Source organism: Chanos chanos, chromosome 14 (assembly GCF_902362185.1).
Source record: "Chanos chanos chromosome 14, fChaCha1.1, whole genome shotgun sequence".
Taxonomy (NCBI): domain Eukaryota; kingdom Metazoa; phylum Chordata; class Actinopteri; order Gonorynchiformes; family Chanidae; genus Chanos; species Chanos chanos.
Genome location: NC_044508.1, coordinates 64,046 through 87,670, shown reverse-complemented (window position 1 = coordinate 87,670; position 23,625 = coordinate 64,046). Strand labels below are relative to the sequence as shown.

At 43.6% G+C, this 23,625-nt stretch overlaps 2 protein-coding genes across 2 annotated transcripts; one reads left to right on the top strand and one right to left on the bottom strand.

Moving 5' to 3' along the window:
- The first annotated feature begins 2,144 nt into the window (after positions 1-2,144).
- Positions 2,145-5,540, top strand: ficd (FIC domain protein adenylyltransferase). The gene is made up of 3 exons (XM_030791548.1): positions 2,145-2,202; positions 2,660-2,969; positions 3,574-5,540. Exons 2-3 carry the CDS (start codon positions 2,702-2,704, stop codon positions 4,650-4,652), a joined length of 1,347 nt encoding a protein of 448 aa, XP_030647408.1. The 5' UTR covers positions 2,145-2,202; positions 2,660-2,701; the 3' UTR covers positions 4,653-5,540.
- Positions 5,541-6,709: 1,169 nt separating this feature from the next.
- On the bottom strand, positions 6,710-22,462 carry sart3 (spliceosome associated factor 3, U4/U6 recycling protein). Its single transcript, XM_030791697.1, has 19 exons — positions 22,274-22,462; positions 20,976-21,102; positions 20,543-20,647; positions 20,224-20,408; positions 19,460-19,565; positions 18,662-18,786; positions 18,056-18,211; positions 17,191-17,329; positions 16,972-17,079; positions 16,549-16,626; positions 16,177-16,235; positions 15,839-15,948; positions 13,782-13,894; positions 13,319-13,395; positions 11,992-12,163; positions 9,523-9,986; positions 9,115-9,267; positions 7,733-7,920; positions 6,710-7,533 (listed from the first exon to the last, which is right to left on the bottom strand). The coding sequence occupies exons 1-19, from the start codon at positions 22,460-22,462 to the stop codon at positions 7,356-7,358; spliced, it is 2,832 nt and encodes a 943-aa protein (XP_030647557.1). The 3' UTR covers positions 6,710-7,355.
- Between the last annotated feature and the right edge of the window lie 1,163 nt (positions 22,463-23,625).

Below are 23,625 nucleotides of genomic sequence, written 5' to 3'. Positions count from 1 at the left end.
CTGGTGGTTACTGTCAGAATAGTGGTTGTCTCAACTGTGAAATCCTGGTTCTACTTGTATTCCTCAAAACACACCACAAATGCACTATCATATCTGTAACGTGAGCTTTCACTTATGTAATGTCTTTCAGGCATTGACTTGATGCAGTTCATTTACAGTTTGAGATCAGGGCTGCCTGTGGAGTATACCGTTGTGTGTACGGAAAACTAACAGGTTTTTTTTTTTAATTAAGTTTGTGCAGCAAAGATGTCTTTGGCCATTTGAATCACCTGTTCGTTGGGATATTTCCTGTAGTCATTTGCGAACGCTCCAGGGTGATAATGTATGTAATCGTGTAGACCTGTTTGGAAAAGTCTTTCCCACTAATTCTTTTTTAGTCCTTTTCCCGTTAATCCTTTAGATCCGTTATCAATTATGACCGAATAGAACAGAATGCTAAGTGGGCGGTGCACACCAGTAGTGAATTATAGTACTGTGTCAAGTGTGCAAAGTCGAACTGATGGAATAAATTAATTTCCTTCATGTAACTTGTTCCCTGTCAGATGTTTCTAACCCTCAGTCAACATTCCCACCTATCCATTCACTAGTCTTACTGTTTATTCATCTCAGCTGCTCTGTTCATGTACCTGTTTGTCATTTGTATTTTAATGTATCTGGCTGCTATGACAATTTAATTTCCCTCCGGGCATTAATAGTCAACTATCTATCTATCTATCTATCTATCTATCTATCTATCTATCTATCTATCTGTCTATCTATCTGTCTATCTATCTGTCTGTTTGTTGCCTGTGTTGTAAAAGCCACTGTTGTATCATATCTTAATATTTCATTTCATGCAAACTACACCAGACAAACTCTCAATTTTGTGAAGTTCCATGGGGTTATTTACAGAGGCAAACATACTGGTGACTGAGGTACCTTTTGATAGCATCTATCATGCTTTGTAGTATATACTGGCTCTGTCTCTCATCACTGACGATGCAGTGCTTAAATATTAGGATTTACTTTACTTGTGAACTGACTTGAACAGAAAGAGTTTCATCCAGCAGGGCATGTATCCACACTTTTCGATATTTGACCCAAACTCCCCACACATGCCATAGTACTGCGTCCCCCATCTGAGTTCACAGCATAACCAAGCGTGTGCATATGTTGACTTGATTAAATGACATTGGTGTACATTGCATATAAGTAAGAACTATTCGTTTACCAATTCATATCGGCAAAAACAACTCTTTTTTCAGTTATTCTAGTTTGCCTAAAATATTTTACAGGACTTTAAACTGAAAACCACGCTGAGGGACAGGTGGAGAAGAAGAAGCAGCAGCCACATGGACACTGGTGTAAGCCTTACATGAAACCATGCCATTTCTCCCGCGACTCCTCATAGCCGCATATCAGCTGCCAAGTAAGCGCCTCGAGCCATCGGAGCAAACACCAGCATGAGATTCCAGGTATAGCCTCCAAAAGTCTAGCCCAGGGAAAACCTGTTCCATTTGTAAAAATGGTTAAGAATATACGGGCTAAAGTAAAGAGTATATACACAAAGCGCCTTATTCTGTTTTATACTATACTATTCCACAAGTCCCAGATACATACGGGATTGTGTGTCGTTGTGAAGACGATATGTAGTGTTGCATTGGTGATTGTGAAACGACTGTAAATAGGTGTTGATCATATGTGATACTATGATGACGATATTTGTATTGCGTATGTAGTGTTTTGAGCAGTGATTTAATGCATTTTGAGCCGAAACAAGGCTGTTTTTCGATGCGTTTGATTTATGTAAATGTTGTTTCGTGTAAATATTATTTTAGATATTATTTTTTAATGTAAATATTGCCTCGCTGTTGTTTCGAGTGTGTTTACCAAATCAGTAATAAAAACGTACACACTGCCCATGAAATATTTCATCATCATTAGTTGCAAACGGTGCTGCTTGCGAATCGTCGGAAAGGACGAGTTAGTCCAATCAGGGAAATGAACGATCTGGAATGTGTGTTGTTGTACAAGGAGACGTAAGCATGTATTTAGCCAATCGCCTATAACCTATAATCACTCGCTCAACCAATCATATTACGGGTTGAATGGCAGTTGGATCCGGAGATCTGAGGAAAGCAGATGTGGATGGGGCTTTCATAATACAAGAGGCTACCGCTCCGAAACAACTTCAGCATATTTAGACGAAGAAAGTAATCTGATGTAAATTATCTTGATTTATCCTGTCTAAATAAACAGCACTAAAACGTTGTCGTAGAGAAAGTCTAGGATTATGCAGATTTTGTGAACCAGCGTTAGCCTTCAAAGCTGTTACGGTGTGCTTGTAGGCAAAGTTTAACAGCTGTTAAACAGAACACAGTACTTTGTTTCTGTCCGGATATAGCAAACAGCAGGTGTCCATAGCTACAGACCGTATGTGCTTTATGTTGATAATAGTGGCGTCACTTCATTTCTCACATGTACATGAGTCAATGTTTATTGTATCAGCTTGTTTCGAGTTTTGTCACGCAGAGAAACAGCTTTCGATCTGTCCTCCACCAGGTGACATTTTCAGTGCAAAGACTCGCTTTACTGTTGCTTGAGACTTGGTTTTTGGTGTGTGATCTTCCCTTATTGTAACACAGCCGTATTCCATCTGTTTGTGTTTTTTGTCTTGCAGTATGGTGGCTGTGTGGCTGGACAAAGTGTGTATTTGTGTTTGATGGCGGCATTGGCTGCTCGGCGGCAGGCGAGCTGTCCGGTGCTACGGGGCTGGGGACCGGCCGTGTGCGTTCTGCTTGGATCGGTGATGGTGGTGCTGCTGCCGCTGGTGGGTGTCGAGGAGCCTTGCTGCGCCATGCTAAAGGGCTTCGCTCTCCTCCGATGCCAGATTTGGGGGATCGCACAGCGGCCCACGGTCCACTCTACCAGCCTGGCCGTCCCGTTCACTGCTCTAGACCTGCTACCGCTCAGGGCCAAGCCGAGTCGAGGTAAGTCTGATTAGATGTAGAAAGGTAGCGCAGAGTGCTTCATTGTAGAGGGGCAGATAAGAGTGCCATGCCGTGTTTGATTATCTATAGAGGAGTAAAGGATATGTCATGAAATAAGTTTAATCAAAAGTTCCCAGAAGTCAGCTGGCTTCACACAACCAGACATTCCCAGTTGGGCTTGAATGTTGTCATATTGGTGATTAACAATGAGATATGTGGAAAATAAACTCTTCCAGTAATATTCGTTTTGTATTCATATGTGAAAACTACATAGTTTATAAAGCAATGGTATATTACCTGTAAGTAAATATAATTGATGAATTTGTTATTCAATTTCCTTGGTCTGAGACAATTTGAATGACAGAAAAAAAAGATTCAGTGCATTCATTAATTACAACAAAAAATGAAGAAATGAAACGGGGAAGCATGAGAACGCCTCACTTCCTGGTAACACCCCTGTGACGAGCTGCCCCTGGCTAACTCAGAGGTCAGAGGTCACCTTTCTAAAGCAGTTCAACACGAGCCCCTGAAGGTTACAGCACTCTGATTTGGCTGTGTCTTTGTAAAGATAAGTTTGTACATCTTACTGTGTGTGTGTTCACAGAGACAGAGCTTGAGGCAAAGGCAGCCCTGCAGCAGGCATTAGAGATGAAGAAACAGGGAAAGAGGGAGAAGGCTCATAAGCTGTTGGTTCACGCGCTCAGTATGAACCCTGATTTTGTGGATGCTCTGACAGAGCTGGGGACCATTCTGGAGGAGGAGAAAGACGTCGTCCAAGCCGATCATCTTTATACCAAAGCTCTGGCCATTTCGCCCTGTAACGAGAAGGCCCTGATCAGCCGTGACCGCACCCTGCCACTGGTGGAGGAAATCGACCAGAGACATTTTGGTATTATTGATGGTAAAGTCCGTCGACTCATGTCTATTCCCAAGGGAAACTCTGCCCTGCGTCGAGTGATGGAGGAAACTTATTATCACCATATCTACCACACTGTTGCCATCGAGGGAAACACACTCACGCTGTCGGAGATCCGCCACATTATCGAGACGCGCTACGCCGTGCCAGGAAAGAGTCTGCAGGAGCAGAACGAGGCCATTGGGGTAGATGTCGCTATGAAATACATCAACACCACTCTTCTGTCCCGCGCCGGACACATGGCTGTCAGTGACATCCTGGAGATCCACCGGCGTGTGCTGGGATACGCCGACCCCGTGGAGGCCGGGCGCCTCCGAACCCATCAGGTGTTTGTGGGTCATCATATTCCTCCCCACCCACAGGACGTGGAGAGGCTGATGGAGGAGCTGGTGCAGTGGCTGAACTCGGAGGAGGCTCTGCAGCTGCACCCAGTGGAGTTTGCCGCGCTGGCGCATTATAAGCTGGTATATTTGCATCCTTTTGTGGATGGAAACGGTCGGACGTCCAGGTTGCTGATGAACCTGGTGCTGATGCAGGCCAGCTACCCGCCAATCACCATCCGCAAAGAGCAACGCGCCGAATATTACGCCACACTCGACACGGCCAACGAGGGCGATGTCAGACCTTTCATCCGTTTCATTGCCAAATGCACAGAGATCACCCTAGATACGCTGCTCATCGCCACCTCAGAGCACTCCGTGGGCCTGCCAGAGGCCACTCATCACGCCTGCCCAAACTGTCGACACACCATCTCCATTCAGAACTGAATTTAAAGCATCTATTATCTCAGTTTGCGACTAAACCTTCCCCCCTCTATGTTCATGACGTTGGGCTGGGTGGGGCGGGGTAGGGAGGGTGGAGACAGGCATTAGAACATTTGGGCAGAATTTGGCTTCTGTTCCATCATCCAGCTTTTCATTCTGATGGTGTGAATGTCACATAAGGGATTTTTGTTTTGAAAGTTTAAACTCCAGTGACATGACAAAGTTCACATGAATATTAATTTAGGAGCGTACATGCATTCAGGGGTTTGTTAGATTTGTTTGGCCACTGGTGAAAGTCTATGTTCAGTGTATCTATGTAGCAATAAATTTCCCCACATCATTTCTCACAGAGGTTTGTTAGTGTGTAAGAATTTATTTCTGCATAGATACATCAGTGACCAGACCAGAACCACACTCAGACTCCATCTGTGTGTCAGTCCACTGTAGAGTAGTCACAATCAAACAGATTAATCATTTTTTAGATTAATAATTTAGAAAAAAAAAATAAGTCAAGGGCTCTTGGTCTAGACTTGTGTCCCTGTGGTAATTCGTCAGTGAAACCAATGGGAGTCATTTTAATGAAGCACTTCAGACTTGTTTTAATGTGACTTTTGCTTTTGTTTATGTGAGTGTTCCAGCTCTGCAATGCTGCCATTCACCTTTGACCTATTTAAGGACAGAATATTTATTTAATATTGGGCTGTTTTACCGCTGAAAGTCCAAAATGTTCATCGGATGCCTAATTTCTGTTATTCCATAAACTGTATTTTTAACAGTTTGACATACTAAAGCTGGACTTTCAGGGAAGAGGACTGGGTAATCATGGGGACTTACACTTGTGTGTGCTGCTATATTTCGCTGAAAGATTTCTTTCAAAATAAAGGTCTTATTAAAACAGCTTAATAAAGATGTCAGAATTCTAGCTGTTGTATGATTACACACTATCTCTTATATATTAGAGCAGCACCAAACTCTGGTGTTTAGGAGGATAAATGACCAATGCCAGCATTGGTCTTTTACCATGAGTTCAAATGGAAAAAACAGGAAACCAGTAAACAATTAGGACCAGTGATCAAATGAGGCGTTTGGTGATGGCTGGTGTTTCCCAGTTGCAAAACCAGTCAGACGACTGGTTTTTCTCAGTGTATAAAACCAGTGTCAGACGACTATGACAAAGTGAGTCACAGCTGTGAGACTGAAGGACTGATCCATGCAAATGCAAAACAAGCCCTGATTCTGACAATCACATCATTTTAATCCTTTTATAAACAACCTTAAACAGAAGGGTGTGTCAGATTACGATATGACCACATACAGTTTATAGTAACACAGAAATTATAATCCAGAAAAACATGGAACAAGCACGAAATTACAACAGGAAAAAAGACCCCAAATAAAATCCGTAATGGATATTTCAGTAAAGAAACATGTCACCTGTAGTTATAGTAAACACTCATTACCAGAATAAATGAGGATCAGAAATGGTATTTGAACTTTACCACTGTTTTTATACATGATAAAACCAAAGCCAAAGAGCACATGTCTTTTCTTAACACTATTTTAGGCCACTGTGGTGTTCAAACACAAATATACAGAGCTACTGTTCCATCTGTTCAAAATATACAAACATCTTTCCAAAACAAAGGAAACCACTCAACACTTAGAGCAAGAAGTGTGAGACTCAAAACAAAAAGAAATGCTTTATTGCAAAAACAACTACTGTAAGAAACACTAAGACTGGGCCATGTTGATCTGTAATACTAAGGGAATGGTGGCTGAATACTGGGAGGACAGTTGCAGTGTCTGGTCACCTATGGGGAGGTCCTCTAAAAAATCTGCATAGGTTTCTGTCCAGTCACACAGAGTGAGGGTTAGACCTAATTATGTACCTGTGTCAGACAGAGAGGGCTAGGGTTAAATGTGTGTGTGTGTGTGTGTATCAGAGTGGGTATAAATTGGATAAAGAACGCACATATAGAAAAAGGCAGGTTTACACCACAAACACAGTCAGGAATTAAATAATCAGATGCACACACACACACACACACACACACACACACACACCAACAAGGCAGGCAGCACACCAGGCACAAAAACACTACATTACTGTATCTAACACACACACACACACACACCTCAGTGTAAAGGTAAAACCGTACAAAGGGGAAAGTTGGCAGCTGGAAACCTGCTTCTCAGACATCCCAACGATTTCACTTTAAATCGCCTGACGGCTGCTTAAGGCTCTCAGACGGAGTCAGCTTTCAGTGATGGAGGGTCTGTCAATAAATTATCTGTACAGATCCAGATCATTACTAATCCAGACCATTTAGTGTGAAGCAAAAGCGCACAGCAGGTTTCTGACATCAACACTAAAAAATTCACCTCTGCACTTTACTATATACACACTATGTATAGTACAACGTAGGGTCAGAATACATGTCGATCTCTTGCATATAGCTTTTAAAAGAAAAGCAAACATAATACACAAATCTGGTTGTTTTTAACATTGTGTTAAAAAAATACTTCTGGTCTCAATTCTGCCATTCCAGAGGAAGCATGACTGAGGTTTAAAATCTTTCATATAATTATCAGGGTGTCAAATATTTACAGAGGAAAAAAACAGGGCAGCGTTTGCCTGTTAGTAAGGACACAAAATGGCTTTTCTGTCAAAGGCAGCGACTCCTAATGCTAAAGCAGGACGCGGTCTCACTTCTTCAAGAGCATCCGAACAAAGTCCTCGTTAGTCATGGGCTTGGTTTGGCGATCCTGCCCGGAGCTCTCGGCCGCCGTAGCCGCGGTGCCGTTTTCGGTTTTGGGCTCTGTGCTGCTCTGGCGATGCAGTGATCGCGGGAGGAGAGAGATCTGTGTGCGGCCTTTCCCTCGTCTGGAAAAAGAGAGGTGAATGAACAACAGGCACGAGGATGTCTTAAAATGAAGAGCATTAACATCAGATGACTGGCAGTTCAGTTGGACATTACTTAGACACCCCAAAAAGAAAAATCAAATGAAAATTTAGTGATTAACCGTACAATGTGTCACATCACATGTATGTAACACATATGTAACACGCATGTAACACATACGCTCCGTGTAGCTGGCGGGGCATCGCGGCTCCCAGTGGTCTGTGGCTTCCCGCCGTGTCTGTGTTTCGGCGGCTCGGTGGGTTGCTAATGGCAACAGACAGCGTGTGTTTCTCTAGAGTCATTCCGTCCATCTTCATCACCGCCTGCGATGCCTGAGCCTCATCGGCAAATTCCACATAAGCCAAACCCTGGAATACAGAGTGACATCCTGCCTCATCCTGCCTGGATCACTCCTTCACACCCCCACACCCTCTCTCTCCAGACTGATTCCCACAAAACCAGAACATCAGACTGGATCTGAATGAGAATGAACAGTAAAACTCAGGGCTGAGTGTCAGAGGAAGGGTTGGAGACGGGGTTAGGGCTGGTGGACCAGATCATAGAGACAGTGGTAGGGCCACGTATGATCACAGACTAGGGTTAGGGCTGGTGGACCAGATCATAGAGACAGTGATAGGGCCATGTATGATCACAGACTAGGGTTAGGGCTGGTGGACCAGATCACAGAGACAGTGGTAGGGCCACGTATGATCACAGACTAGGGTTAGGGCTGGTGGACCAGATCACAGAGACAGTGGTAGGGCCACGTATGATCACAGACTAGGGTTAGGGCTGGTGGACCAGATCACAGAGACAGTGGTAGGGCCACCTATGATCACAGACTAGGGTTAGGGCTGGTGGACCAGATCACAGAGACAGTGGTAGGGCCATGTATGATCACAGACTAGGGTTAGGGCTGGTGGACCAGATCACAGAGACAGTGGTAGGGCCACGTATGATCACAGACTAGGCCTTCTCATTTTTAGAGTAATGTAAGGGTCAAACAGAGAGACGGAATCTCATATTGATCTACAGACTTTATTTTTACTGATTATGTTTCATAAGGTACTTTATTAATACAAAGCAATGACACCTCATAAGATCTCAACTGATCTATTGGTCTAACTTCTTTTACTACCCCAAGCCCTTAAAACCCACATTAAAACCACCAGATCTCCAGTACCACCCAACACAGGACCTAAACCAGTGAGACCTGCAGGTCCAGACCTGAGGCCCAAACCAAGTGAAGACCTCTTGCTCTTAGTCTGTGAAAACCCTTTCATAAGGCCAAATGCTGAAATGAAAGATAATTAAGTCCAAGCTTAAAAGCTCATTATAACCAGAATAATTACAGCATTAGAACTTCGACTTGTTCCAATTATCACAGGGGTTCTAATTTGCAGAAGTAGAACTCCTATGACAATTAGAAGAATTAGTCCCAGCTTCAGGACTCAGCGTACGGTAACTCTTTAGTACAGCATTAAATTGTTTTATCCACCTGGGCTAGGGTCAGGGTCAGGGTCAAGGTCAGGGTCAGGGTCAGGGTCAGGGTCAGAGATTACCTTGGGTTTGCCGGAGCGGTTGGTAACCAGGCGGATGGCCTTCACAGTGCCATGCTGCTGACAGATTTCCTCCAGTTGCTCTTTGGTGCAGGAGAAGGGCAGTCCAGATACAAAGATCTTGTGTTTTTCCAGAGATGGACTGTATTTGAACACCTAGAAAACAAACAAACAAACAAACAAACAAACAAAAAAACCCCACATAAGATTTATTTCCAGTCTTTATGTGTTCTTGTGCCAGCAGCACAAGGTCACGCTACACAAGGTCACGCTACAACAATCCAAACATCAATTTATTCCAAACAAAACACAACTTAATCCCAGATGCCCATATGCTAATCAAAACATAACTCAATTACACAACAAAATTAGGACTTCTTTTGGTCATATTAACCACTGGCAGTCCAGTACCTTGAACTCTGGATTCTTGCTCTTGTCCACACATGGTGACACAAACATGGGTCTTCCCTCCACGTCCTGACGGTCCAATTTTAAAGCTTTAGGTACAGCCAACTGATCGTCAAACTGGACGTAGCAGTACCCCCTGAAGACGCCCTTACTGGAGAACACGGGTCGGACCTGCTGGATGGAGCCGCAGTCCGTAAAGAGACTCCTCATTCTGCCCTCGGGGTCATCCAGTGTGAAAGCCAGATTACTGACAAACACGCTCTTCTGGTCGCTGCGCTGGTCTCGCGTGGTTTCCTGAAACTTTCGTGCAACCTCTGCTGCCTCCTGCTGACCTTTCCGCGCCACTGAAAGTTCCATTTTACGAGATGAAAAAGTTCTTCGACCAAACAATCCGCTCTCCGTCTCCATCTGTTCATCCGCCCCTGCCTCTCCCTCTCCGTCACCCCTGTGTCGCTTTGCAGAATGCTCTGAAACCATTAGTACATTATACACATTATATCATTTACATATACTTATTACAGAATTACAACATTATACCCATCATAAAACCATATTACACCATACAACTCTTTACAGAATGTTACACCAGTCATACATTCCAATCACACCATTGTGACATACCAGCAATACACACCTGTTGTATAATCGTTACATTGTATCTTTGATCCATCCCCGTTATACCACTATAACATTACACTGGCCATGTATCCCCCTTATACCATTATAACATTACACTGGCCGTGTGTCCCCCTTATACCACTATAACATTACACTGGCCGTGTGTCCCCGTTATACCATTATAACATTACACTGGCCGTGTGTCCCCCTTATACCATTTTAACATTACACTGGCCGTGTGTCCCCGTTATACCACTATAACATTACACTGGCCGTGTATCCCCCTTATACCACTATAACATTACACTGGCCGTGTATCCCCCTTATACCATTTTAACATTACACTGGCCGTGTATCCCCCTTATACCATTATAACATTACACTGGCCGTGTATCCCCGTTATACCATTATAACATTACACTGGCCGTGTATCCCCGTTATACCATTATAACATTACACTGGCCGTGTGTCCCCGTTATACCATTATAACATTACACTGGCCGTGTATCCCCCTTATACCACTATAACATTACACTGGCCGTGTGTCCCCCTTATACCATTATAACATTACACTGGCCGTGTGTCCCCGTTATACCATTATAACATTACACTGGCCGTGTATCCCCGTTATACCATTATAACATTACACTGGCCGTGTATCCCCCTTATACCATTATAACATTACACTGGCCGTGTATCCCCCTTATACCATTATAACATTACACTGGCCGTGTATCCCCCTTATACCATTATAACATTACACTGGCCGTGTGTCCCCGTTATACCATTATAACATTACACTGGCCGTGTGTCCCCCTTATACCATTATAACATTACACTGGCCGTGTCCCCGTTATACCATTATAACATTACACTGGCCGCGTATCCCCGTTATACCATTATAACATTACACTGGCCGCGTGTCCCCGTTATACCATTATAACATTACACTGGCCGTGTGTCCCCCTTATACCACTATAACATTACACTGGCCGTGTGTCCCTGTTATACCATTATAACATTACACTGGCCGTGTGTCCCCCTTATACCATTATAACATTACACTGGCCGTGTATCCCCCTTATACCATTATAACATTACACTGGCCGTGTGTCCCCGTTATACCATTATAACATTACACTGGCCGTGTGTCCCCCTTATACCATTATAACATTACACTGGCCGTGTCCCCGTTATACCATTATAACATTACACTGGCCGCGTATCCCCGTTATACCATTATAACATTACACTGGCCGCGTGTCCCCGTTATACCATTATAACATTACACTGGCCGTGTGTCCCCCTTATACCACTATAACATTACACTGGCCGTGTGTCCCTGTTATACCATTATAACATTACACTGGCCGTGTGTCCCCCTTATACCATTATAACATTACACTGGCCGTGTATCCCCCTTATACCATTATAACATTACACTGGCCGTGTGTCCCCCTTATACCATTATAACATTACACTGGCCGTGTGTCCCCCTTATACCATTATAACATTACACTGGCCGTGTGTCCCCGTTATACCATTATAACATTACACTGGCCGTGTGTCCCCCTTATACCATTATAACATTACACTGGCCGTGTGTCCCCCTTATACCATTATAACATTACACTGGCCGTGTGTCCCCCTTATACCATTATAACATTACACTGGCCGTGTGTCCCTGGTACATCTTTTATGCCCTATTGTTTACAGGTCACAACTTACTGACTCCTCCATACTTCACTGACTATTCTGCACTGTTCCATGTGCATATTCTGGTTTTAATGACTGGGACACAATGGAGTGGCAATGTTAAGTTCAATTGCTCCCAGAGCTCCCAGTATACCTTACCTGTCTCCTCCCACTCATCCTCGTCCTCCCCTTCACCTTCGGCTTTTCTCTTTTCCCCTGCTTTGTTTGCTTTCTGCTTTTTCTTCTGGGCCTTCTTGTCTGCTTTCGCCCTCCTCCGCAGCTCGGTCCTCTCCTCCTCCTGCCGCGTTAGCTCAGCCTCTTTCTCTGCCACCTGCTCAGCAAAGCAAAGGAACAGGCCACAGAGTGGATCAATCTCTGCTGATCTGCTACAGGCAACACCTGTTGTGAAAGTTTGTTTGGACTTTTCTCAGGAGGCTCTGGTCACCCAGCGATAACCTCCTTTGGTAACTGGAGCTAAATTAGAATTGGCTAACAGTGAACATAACTCGACGGGCTCGTGCTTAATTATTACAGTTGACAACAGTCTTCAAACATCATGAAGTTCTAGCCTTTAGCATCATGTGCTTTGCCTATCAGTCTAACACAAACGTTTTATGTAGGGACTGCAGAGGAGACCACAGTGCTCATTCTGTCTTGCTTATATGTTATGTGTGTAATACTTATGACAACTGAAATTTTCTCAATGCTAAATGTTAGTGTATCACCAGTCAAATCGACTGGTGCTGGTGTATTGTACAATTCAAACTATGTAGCACATCTACAACTCTTTCAGGTGCATTCTCCGTTCTCATGCTCTTACGAATTTGTTCTTGCAAGGCACCTAGACAAAAAAGTTCTTCCTGAGAACACAAACCTGTTCTTTGAATTCTTAGTTACTGAGAATCACCCTGAGACTCTGTCCATGCAAGCACTGTAGCCTGTTACTGAACTATAGATGCCTCTCTCTCACAGACTCAAGTACAAACAATGCCCCTCTCTCACAGACTCAAGTACAAACAATGCCTCTCTCTCACAGACTCAAGTACAAACAATGCCCCTCTCTCACAGACTCAAGTACAAACAATGCCTCTCTCTCACAGACTCAAGTACAAACAATGCCTCTCTCTCACAGACTCAAGTACAAACAATGCCCCTCTCTCACAGACTCAAGTACAAACAATGCCCCTCTCTCACAGACTCAAGTACAAACAATGCCTCTCTCTCACAGACTCAAGCACAAATAATGCCTCTCTCTCACAGACTCAAGCACAAACAATGCCTCTCTCTCACAGACTCAAGTACAAACAATGCCCCTCTCTCACAGACTCAAGCACAAACAATGAATTATGGCTTTAGGGTTTAGAGTCTCTGCTTTATGGATTTAAGGTTTGAGGTTTATGCCTTAGGGCGTTAGGGTCTCAGCGTTAGAGGTTCTGGGTTAATGTTTAGGGTTTATTATTAGGATCAGGTGGTAGCTTTCTCTTACTCTGGCTCTCTGCTCACCGACACGAGCCAATTTGCTCTCAGTCTTCAAGACGGCAGCATCCCAGTCTTCTAGAGAACCTGCACAGAAACAGACACTGAGTACTAAAAACAGTCTCTCACACACACACACAGAGCACTAAAAACAGTCTCTCTCACACACACACACACAGCACTAAAAACAGTCACACACAGGACACAGTATCAAAAACGGTCACACACACACAGAGTCACAGACACACACAACCTCACTCACACTGGACTAATGGAGTCACACATGCACACACAGAGCACTAAAAACAGTCTCTCTCTCTCACACACACACACACACACACAGAGGACTAATAGGGTCACAGACACACGTGGGCACGTGAATGCGTGCGTGCACACACACACACTGAGAACTAAAACACAAACATACAGGTCTGCCCTGCCATCTCTGTTTCATCGTTTCCTCACACCCTCACCTTCAACTCTTTCAAAGGTGAGGAGGACCTCACACAGGTGTTCAGGGTAGTCAGAGGTGCACTGTACAGCTCTGTGGAGAGCTTTTCTGCAGTGCTGTGTGTCTCCATACAACCTACACAGACACAAGACCATCATAGCTCTCATTTCAGTCCTCTCTCACCATACATCACAATACCAGAACATTAGTGGAACTGGCAGATCGCTATAGCAACTGCCTACACTTTTTGCATTGTAACATGTAGTATGATTACAATAACCTTTCCTTTTGATCCTGGCACTGGATCATGAATTTTGATACACAAATACTTTTCTATATTTTCTTTAAAGAGGTAAACTGTTAAAATACCATTATTACGCGGTATTTTAAACCTGGACATTGCTTTCAGTAAAACAAACAAAAAAAACTTTTAGAACAGGAACAATACATAAATTATCAAACAGTAAAATGACAATAATCTGTGTCAACTAAAACTCCAGTAAAATCTGGATTAACTAAGTCATCTGATAATCTCAGTGTGACAGTCTGACTTACAAACGATAATCAGGAAGACACTGTCAGCACTGCACAAACACGGGTGTGTGTCTGCGTATGCAGGACTATATATTATATGACTGTGTCTGCGTATGCAGGATTAGGGTTATGTGTGTCTGCGTATGCAGGACTGTATATTATATGACTGTGTCTGCGTATGCAGGATTAGGGTTATGTGTGTCTGCGTATGCAGGACTGTATATTATATGACTGTGTCTGCGTATGCAGGATTAGGGTTATGTGTGTCTGCGTATGCAGGACTGTATATTATATGACTGTGTCTGCGTATGCAGGATTAGGGTTATGTGTGTCTACGTATGCAGGACTGTATATTATATGACTGTGTCTCCGTATGCAGGACTGTATATTATATGACTGTGTCTCCGTATGCAGGGTTAGGGTTATGTGTGTCTGCGTATGCAGGACTGTATATTATATTACTGTATAGACCACTCTTTCGACTCATCCATTTCATGGATGTAAGAGGGGAGTTCACAAGTCAACTATCACCTGTTAGTCTGTACATCCCCTGAACAGGAGGTGGATGTTTGTCTGACAGACGTTTGACCAGGTTTAATATGTTACCTCCCTTTGTGTGACACTCTCTAAAACAGCGTCTGCTCAGCTGTGCTGCTCTGTTTAGGTGCTTGTCTTTTTCGTCCACTTTAAAGCCAAAATTTGACTTCAGGCTCCATCTTATGTTTATTAAGGTGTTGTTGATGCCATCTCTAGCCTCCTCTCAAAAGAAGTTGCTCATTCTCTCTACAGAAGCTCTCACTCCACGCTTGTTATGACTCATGTTATTATGTCATTATGACAAACGCCTGTTGGCTGGATTAGATCAGCATTGGGTTTACAGAGACAGACGCCTGTTGGCTGGATTAGATCAGCATTGGGTTTACAGAGACAGACGCCTGTTGGCTGGATTAGATCAGCATTGGGTTTACAGAGACAGACTCCTGTTGGCTGGATTAGATCAGCATTGGGTTTAAAGAGACAGATGCCTGTTGGCTAGATTAGATCAGCATTGGGTTTACAGAGACAGAAGCCTGTTGGCTGGATTAGATCAGATCAGATCCAACAGTAGTTTGCATGATAAAAAAGTGTTTTTTTTTTTTCAAAATGCTGGTATTGTTCCAAACTCTAGTGCCACTGCACTTTTCCATACCAATTTAACCACGAGACACTAGTATCAAAATATAAAAGTGTCTGATCATTATAGTGACAGAACACAGCACAGCAGATTTATTCACCATAAGGAAATCGTGTCATCCCTGTTACTGACATGTGTTATATGATTTATTACGTGTCGTATGTTTTGGTACAGGAGAGTCTGAGTGCGTCACGTGTGGTCACTGACTCTTCGTGTTCATTAAAAGTGTTACCTTTATGGACATGGTTGGCAGGAATTAAACATGGTCACATTCTGAGAAAATGTACAATAAATGTAGCCCTACATATAATGTAAATCTGAAAATAAGAGAAATGAAATCATTAATACAGCTTTAAAATAATCAAAAGTACCTCTCCAGATGGTAATACTCTAACCACATGTTGGCATATTTGGCATTCCCTTTTGTCATGATGCTATCCCACAATTCCCGGGCTTTCTGCATGTTCTTACAGTGCCGGGCCTGTCCAAGGAACAAAACACATCATACAGAGCACCATGGTGACACAGCCATAACACGACTGAGTTCAGCAGCACAACAGCTTCTATACGAACCAAACCGAACTGACTACAATAACACAGCCATGGTAGGAGTGGCCTATTGCACACGTGGTAAATTACTAAAAAAATGAGTAATGCCTAATGACTGTCTAATGAGTAATTATGGAGTGTGGGGTGGACTGCACCTTACTTCAACACTGGCCCAAATCTGCATTATAGAGCATGAGAGATCTCCACTCTCACTGAACCCTGGGAAAAAAAACCCCCCCAAAAACCCAGTCATTATCTGACATACAACATAAGGAGTCCAGTCTAAAGGTTCTCATGGACCGAACCGTTATCTGACAAACAACATAAGGAGTCCAGTCTAAAGGTTCTCATGGACCGAACCGTTATCTGACATACAACATAAGGAGTCCAGTCTAAAGGTTCTCATGGACCGAACCGTTATCTGACAAACAACATAAGGAGTCCAGTCTAAAGGTTCTCATGGACCGAACCGTTATCTGACATACAACATAAGGAGTCCAGTCTAAAGGTCATGGACCGAACTGTCACTCACTTTCCTCCACGTCCTGTTTGAGATAGTCCAGAGAACGAGTGAACGCTGCCCGCAGCTCCTCCAGCTCCCTGCTCCACTCTGCACCAACCAATCAGAGACAAGAGTCCATTTCAGATTAAAGCACCAGCACTTCATATCACAGTGAATCCATCAGCGAGTAAAAAAAAGGATTTCATATGGCTTTTATTATTAATCAAAAGCAAAAAGGTAAAAAAAAACCAAAACACGACTATTTTTAACTTTCAGTAGCTGTACTCGGAGTACATGTTTTAATAAATGTACATCTGGTTCAGTAGATGATGCATAAACAGACATTTCAGAGACAAATTGATCAACATTGTATTATTACAATAATAAATAGCGCACACATGTTGAAAGCTCAACATGCAGATGCTGCATTGACCTGAAAGTGCAGAGTCTCACCTTTACTGAAATCCACACGCCGCCTCAGGTAGTCAAGGTAAGCCTGCCAGATCTCCACATAATCCATGGCCTGGATGAATCCAGCAGCCAGAGCCTTCTCAAAAACCTCTACAAAAGAGAGCCGCTTTAAAATGACCCACAGCTACTTCTGTTTGCATTAGAACTAACAGGAATATTCCAGAATACATGCACATTCAGCCTTATAAACCCATTCAGCACCTGATACAATCTGATGTTCTGCCCCATGTCTCTCCAGGGCCAAGAGGAAACCCCTCCACAGAGTCATGGTCCAGGGACAGTTTCTCACCGCTCTCTCGTGAGCAGACAAGACCAGGTCTTTGATCTTCAGCTGTCGGTCCTAAAACAACATAAGCACAGTGTTCCAGTCTGTTATGAGAACTACTGTCGCAATACAACACCACAAATAATGTTCTTACAAAAGCAACATGTTTGATGTGTTCAGTGGTGCAGAACCAGTGGGTATGTCTCTCTAACGCAACGCCAGAGTCTTTACAACACTTTACAACCCTGTCTCTCTCCACCACCTTCTCCTACACAAACACTTTACAACCCTGTCTCTCTCCACCACCTTCTCCTACACAAACACTTTACAACCCTGTCTCTCTCCACCACCTTCTCCTACACAAACACTTTACAACCCTGTCTCTCTCCACCACCTTCTCCTACACAAACACTTTACAACCCTGTCTCTCTCCACCACCTTCTCCTACACAAACACTTTACAACCCTGTCTCTCTCCACCACCTTCTCCTACACAAACACTTTACAACCCTGTCTCTCTCCACCACCTTCTCCTACACAAACACTTTACAACCCTGTCTCTCTCCACCACCTTCTCCTACACAAACACTTTACAACCCTGTCTCTCTCCACCACCTTCTCCTACACAAACACTTGAATAAACTAAGGAACTACATTGACCTGTTGGTTATCACTCTCAGAACCCCGATAAAACACAGATTACATTCAGTCAGTGGACACTGCCCAACCTGCACAAGCGCGCACACGCACACACACAAAAACACACACACAAACATGCGTATATGAACAGAAAGGAACTCACCAGATAAGTAGTATATTTGACCCACAGATCTGGGACCAGGCAGTTCTCCGCCAGCGCCCGCTCAAAGACAAGCTGAATCCTGGCTGGATCTCCATCACTCAGCTCATAGTCTATGTAGGTTTGGTACTCAGCCAGTTTGGGGGGCTCTGAAACCAACTGCAACCCGCAAAAAAACCCCTGTCAGACTGGTGTTGTGTAAGAATGCAGGTGAAGGTGTTGAGCATAACGGTGGTGAAGGTGTTGAGCGTAACGTTGGTGAAGGTGTTGAGCGTAAGGTTGGTGAAGGTGTTGAGCGTAACGGTGGTGAAGGTGTTGAGCGTAACGGTGGCGAAGGTGTTGAGCGTAACGGTGGCGAAGGTGTTGAGCGTAATGGTGGTGAAGGTGTTGAGCGTAAGGTTGGCGAAGGTGTTGAGCGTAACGGTGGTGAAGGTGTTGAGCGTAAGGTTGGTGAAGGTGTTGAGCGTAACGGTGGTGAAGGTGTTGAGCGTAACGGTGGTGAAGGTGTTGAGCGTAAGGTTGGTGAAGGTGTTGAGCGTAACGGTGGTGAAGGTGTTGAGCGTAACGGTGGTGAAGGTGTTCAGCGTAACGTTAATTAAAGAGAGATACCAAAGCGTCCTCGTATGGTTTCCTCTTCTCCAGCTGCTGCAAAGCTTTTCTGTAGTTCTGAGTGACGCTGTCTGGCACCCCCTCATCCGCCCACTCACTGTACTCCGCATAGGTATTCTCCATGTCTGTTACACATCACAGCTCCAACAAGTCATATCCACATCATACATGCACATATTCAACATATTAAGAGATATTCAAATTCATATCTGTTAGACATTACAGCTCTTAGCATTCTCAGCGTGTTCACCCGGTCAGCCGCGTGCCAGAGTCATTTTATGATTTTATTTAATCCACTAACCTCTGGCTGAACTTAAAGAACAGCTTTAGGAAAAAAAAAAAGAGAGAAACAGAAATATGTCGCTGTTTTGGCTGACAGAATAATGTAGTTTATGACTTTATCTCAAAGTACAGAAAGGGAAAAAGTTCATCAATATCATCATTCTACAATGTTTTGAATAGGGCTTTAACGCTAACCCTCAGCTCAGACATGTTCAAATTCCAATGTGCAGTTTTCTGTTCACAGTTTCACCGTGGCACATTTTAGACAGAAAACGTCCAAAGGGCTCTGAGGAGCAGCATGGAACTGCTGCTTCTTCTGTCTGACACTCAGCGCAGTGCCCAGGTGTCTGTGTGTCAGTAAAGCACTCCAGCCTTCAAAGCTGGCAATGCAACAAACAAAATCTGTAAAGAGATCGACCTCCCGCTGGTTCTGTGCCATTCCCAGCAATTCTTATGTGTGTTATTATGCATCACAAGAGAGTTAGAGGTTAGAGTCAGTAATGAGTCAGTTTGTACCTAAGAGAGGAACAGCCAGCTGGCGCCGGAACAGGTTGTGGATCCGCTCAAGCTGGACATTCAACAGCTCCTGCTGCTCACGTGTGGGAATGCTGCCCGGAGCCGGCTGAGACAGACAGACAACTTCTGCTAATCATGATTCCACTGAACAATACCATCAGAGCTCTTCCTCTACCTCTTCAACAATACCCTCATCACTGTCTATTACAGGATAACCTCTTCAACAATACCCTCATCACTGTCTATTACAGGATAACCTCTTCAACAATACCCTCATCACTGTCTATTACAGGATAACCTCTTCAACAATACCCTCATCACTGTCTATTACAGGATAACCAGGGCCAAGAGTGCACACACAATGAGCTCTCTTCACACTTCCAACACATCACTGACCACACGTCATAGCCAACAGCCTGTGTTCAACAGTCCTGTTACTGAAACGGCTGATGGGGTGAGGGGGTGATGTGTGGAGTGAGGGGGTGATGTGATGAGTGAGGGGGTGATGTGATGAGTGAGGGGGTGATGTGATGAGTGAGGGGGTGATGTGATGAGTGAGGGGGTGATGTGATGAGGTGAGGGGATGTTGTAATGGGGTGAGGGGGTGATGTGATGAGTAAGGGGGTGATGTGATGGGGTGAGGGGGTGATGTGTGGACTGAGGGGATGATGTGATGAGTAAGGGGGTGATGTGATGAGTAAGGGGGTGATGTGATGGGGTGAGGGGGTGATGTGATGGGGTGATGTGATGATAGAATGTCATACCTGAACTGTAGACAACATGACGATCTCAAACTCCCTGTACGCCTCCCAAAGTGAAGCTCCTTTGGTCATGTGCAGGCCCACCGCAGTCAGGGCTCTCTCAAAAACAGACCTGGTGCGGTCAATGCCTCCTGCAACTCCCATTCCACCGATTGAATACTGAGCGTACTCCAACCAGATATCTGGACCTACAACAACATTGCAGCCGAAAGAGAAGTGAGCTTCTCACACAAATTTAGGCTCTTACTCCAGAGTTTCTAAACTGTTTAACATCATTACCAACAAGGTGAAATCAAATGTTGATGTGCTTGTTAAGACTTACAGATGTAATCCTTCACGGCCTTCTCAAAGAGCCCATACACTTTCTCCCTGTCAGCGTCATCTTCAGCCAGCCCAACCTCGTCTTTCAACCAGTCCAGCCAAATCTCTGCATATCACATTGGAATATTACTAATGAAGAGACAGAATCACGAATCACTCCATTCCACACACATTCCGTATCACTCCATTTCCCACACATTCCGTATCACTCCATTCCACACACATTCCGTATCACTCCATTCCTCACACATTCCGTATCACTCCATTCCACACACATCCACACACATGCTACTTCAAAGAGACACCTCAGTGGTATGTTCAGCACTTAGTAACACAGCTCTATGCTTTCCCACGGTGAGGCAGAGAGTGAGTCAGACGGACAAACAGACAGATGGACAAACAGAAAGAAGTTTGTTGTTTAGGCAGGAACACACCTTCAGTGAGAGGAAAAAGCTCACTCATCTTCTGTCTGGCTTTGCGCAGCCTGTGCAGTTTCCCCTCCTGACGCAAGAGTTTGATCAGGTCCACGTGACAGTTGTAGTCAAATGCATTGATGGAAAGCTGAAAAGGTGCCAGAGGTCAAAATCGATAACACTGAGGATCATTTAGACTAGATCTGTTAGCAATACTGAAATCTCACAATATGAGACGGACGTCTACCTGCAAGGATGAACAGCAGTAACACAAACTCATATTGTGTTCTTGGTCATAGTTTGAGTATAGCATTCAAAAACCAAACTTAAAAAACAAAACCAAAAAACCCTGCCCAAAAGATTAAAACGATCATGTAGGTTGTATTAATCAGAAATTTCCTGCGGCGTCAGTGAGTGCTATTACACGTGCTCCAATCACATATACACTATGATTGGACGACAGCTTGTATGAATCAACTATTCAGATTTCCAATCCTTTATAATCGCAATCTGCTCTGATTTTGAAAGGTAAACCCATATGTGCAGATGTACAGAAATCACGCGTTGTAGCTTTATTGTGTTTGGGTTATGTTTACAACAGCAACAGCAAAAGCACAAAATCAAAAAACCCAAATAAAACAGAGGACCACAAAATTCTACTGAAAATAACTGCAGAACAATCAGAACTCATCGGAGATCAGTACTTTACCAATACTACACTATTACTGCGTTTACTAGTACTAACAGAGCAATAAATTTAACCCCAGTTTAAAATGTATTTCTACTGTCGGTAAAATCCCTGTCCAGATTAGCATGGGGCGCAGAACTAGTTATATCATTGAAAATGCGCGGGTTCTATTAAGCATTTGCGCAGTAATCGGGGCGATCGAAGGCAGGCAATCTGAAAATAACCGCCTTTAGCCAAAAATGTATTGTCTGTCGTTAATACAGCAACGCGGATGGATATTCTTGCCTTCAATGATATTGCAATATTTGTAAGAAGAGACCGCGAATGCTAACAGATTAGCAGATTACCCTCGTCTGAAACTGGCTACATCGCAGAGGGTAGGTAGGAGGCGGTAGCTAACAAAGCTTAAATTGATTTCAGTCTAAATGACAGAGATTCCGACATTGTCGGATGGAGTGTAATGTACACACAGTAAATCAGAGAATGTACGCTCTCTTTGGCAAGCCAGCTAAATGTTTCGCAACATATAGAATCCTCGGCTAAATCAGCTACGCACTTTATCATCAGTGTAGCTGCTAACTAGCATAGCAATAGCACAACGCTCCATTCATTTGCATTTCATTTAGGATACCTGTTCTTCCAAACGCTGAATTTCGGCCTCGTTCTCACGTTCGTCCTCTGATGTGTCATCTTCTTCATCGCACGAATTTTCGACCCCCATTCCCTCTCCTTCATCAGACTCCATTTCACCTTCCATCCCTTCTGTCTCCTCCTCAATATCTGGTAGTAACGTCTCTCCTTCGTTTCTTGTAGCAGCCATGTTACAGTTGATTCGCCTGGAAACAGGGCGGACCTGGTCGCGCTGCTGTCCGGAAACAGGGCGGGACTGTTCTGTGGTAGCGACAACAAGAAAGTTTAGGTTGCCCAGGATTCTGAGTAAAATCTCGCTGGAATGAAGGTCCGTGTGAAATGTTCATCGTGCATTTGCTAGAAATCCTTGGCTACTAATGTTCTGTTGACCTATTCACACTATTGTCAATATCATCTGCTATAGACATATTAAAATGTAGTGTGACAGTATGAAATAACATAAAGATTTCAATAATAATGTGTATCAAACATGAAACATGAAACATACTATACCATCAGACTAGGATGTTGTTTTTCCATTTTTTCCCCACTTTCATTTAAAACAGCATAGACAGTGTTCACAGTTCACAGACTCTGAAAGATCAGATGCATTTCTTTTTTTAACAGTATTCGAAAGCTGAGACAGTTTGTGGCAACTGGAAAGACCAGATACAACAACAGTTTATGTTTTTGTTAATGCATGCATTTTGTTAAAGATGCTGGTTGTTGCACTCCTGGTTAACCAGGATGGGCTTCAGCCCCCTATGAGGGCACCTGAAATGTAAGACATGGAATACCATGAGGCTTGGAAATAACCCCACATGGAAGGTGCACAAGTTATTCTTTTCCTAGCCACACAAATTCAAGATTGTGACCAGGCGACAGCAATAGGTCCGCTGCATGTCACTGGGCTGCCGTTCACTATCCCTGGTTGCTGCAAGGGCAATTCAGACCTACGAATCTACATATTTTCTAAAAGATGATCTCATGAGGTTTTGAAATGACCCTCAAATTAAGGGTGCACAGGTTGTTTTCCCAGCAACTCATCTTCAGTTGCGTTAGTACATTTCACAAAAGTGCAGAGGACTCTTAAACCTCTTCATTTAATTCTAAATTCTAATGAGGTTCTAAATTCTAAATTAATTTTAATTTGTGTTATTTTGTTGTTTTTGTTTAAATGTATAGGCTCCTATTTTTACAGTCTTACAACTGTTTTAAAATGGAATACTACTTGTTATTTTGGCTTTTTTAGTGCTCCATGTTCCCCAAATCAACATCCATGCATTGGCTTTTATTCTGAAATTTACGTAAAATTTATCCGAAAACGCTAATATCCGGTTCCCCCCATTATTT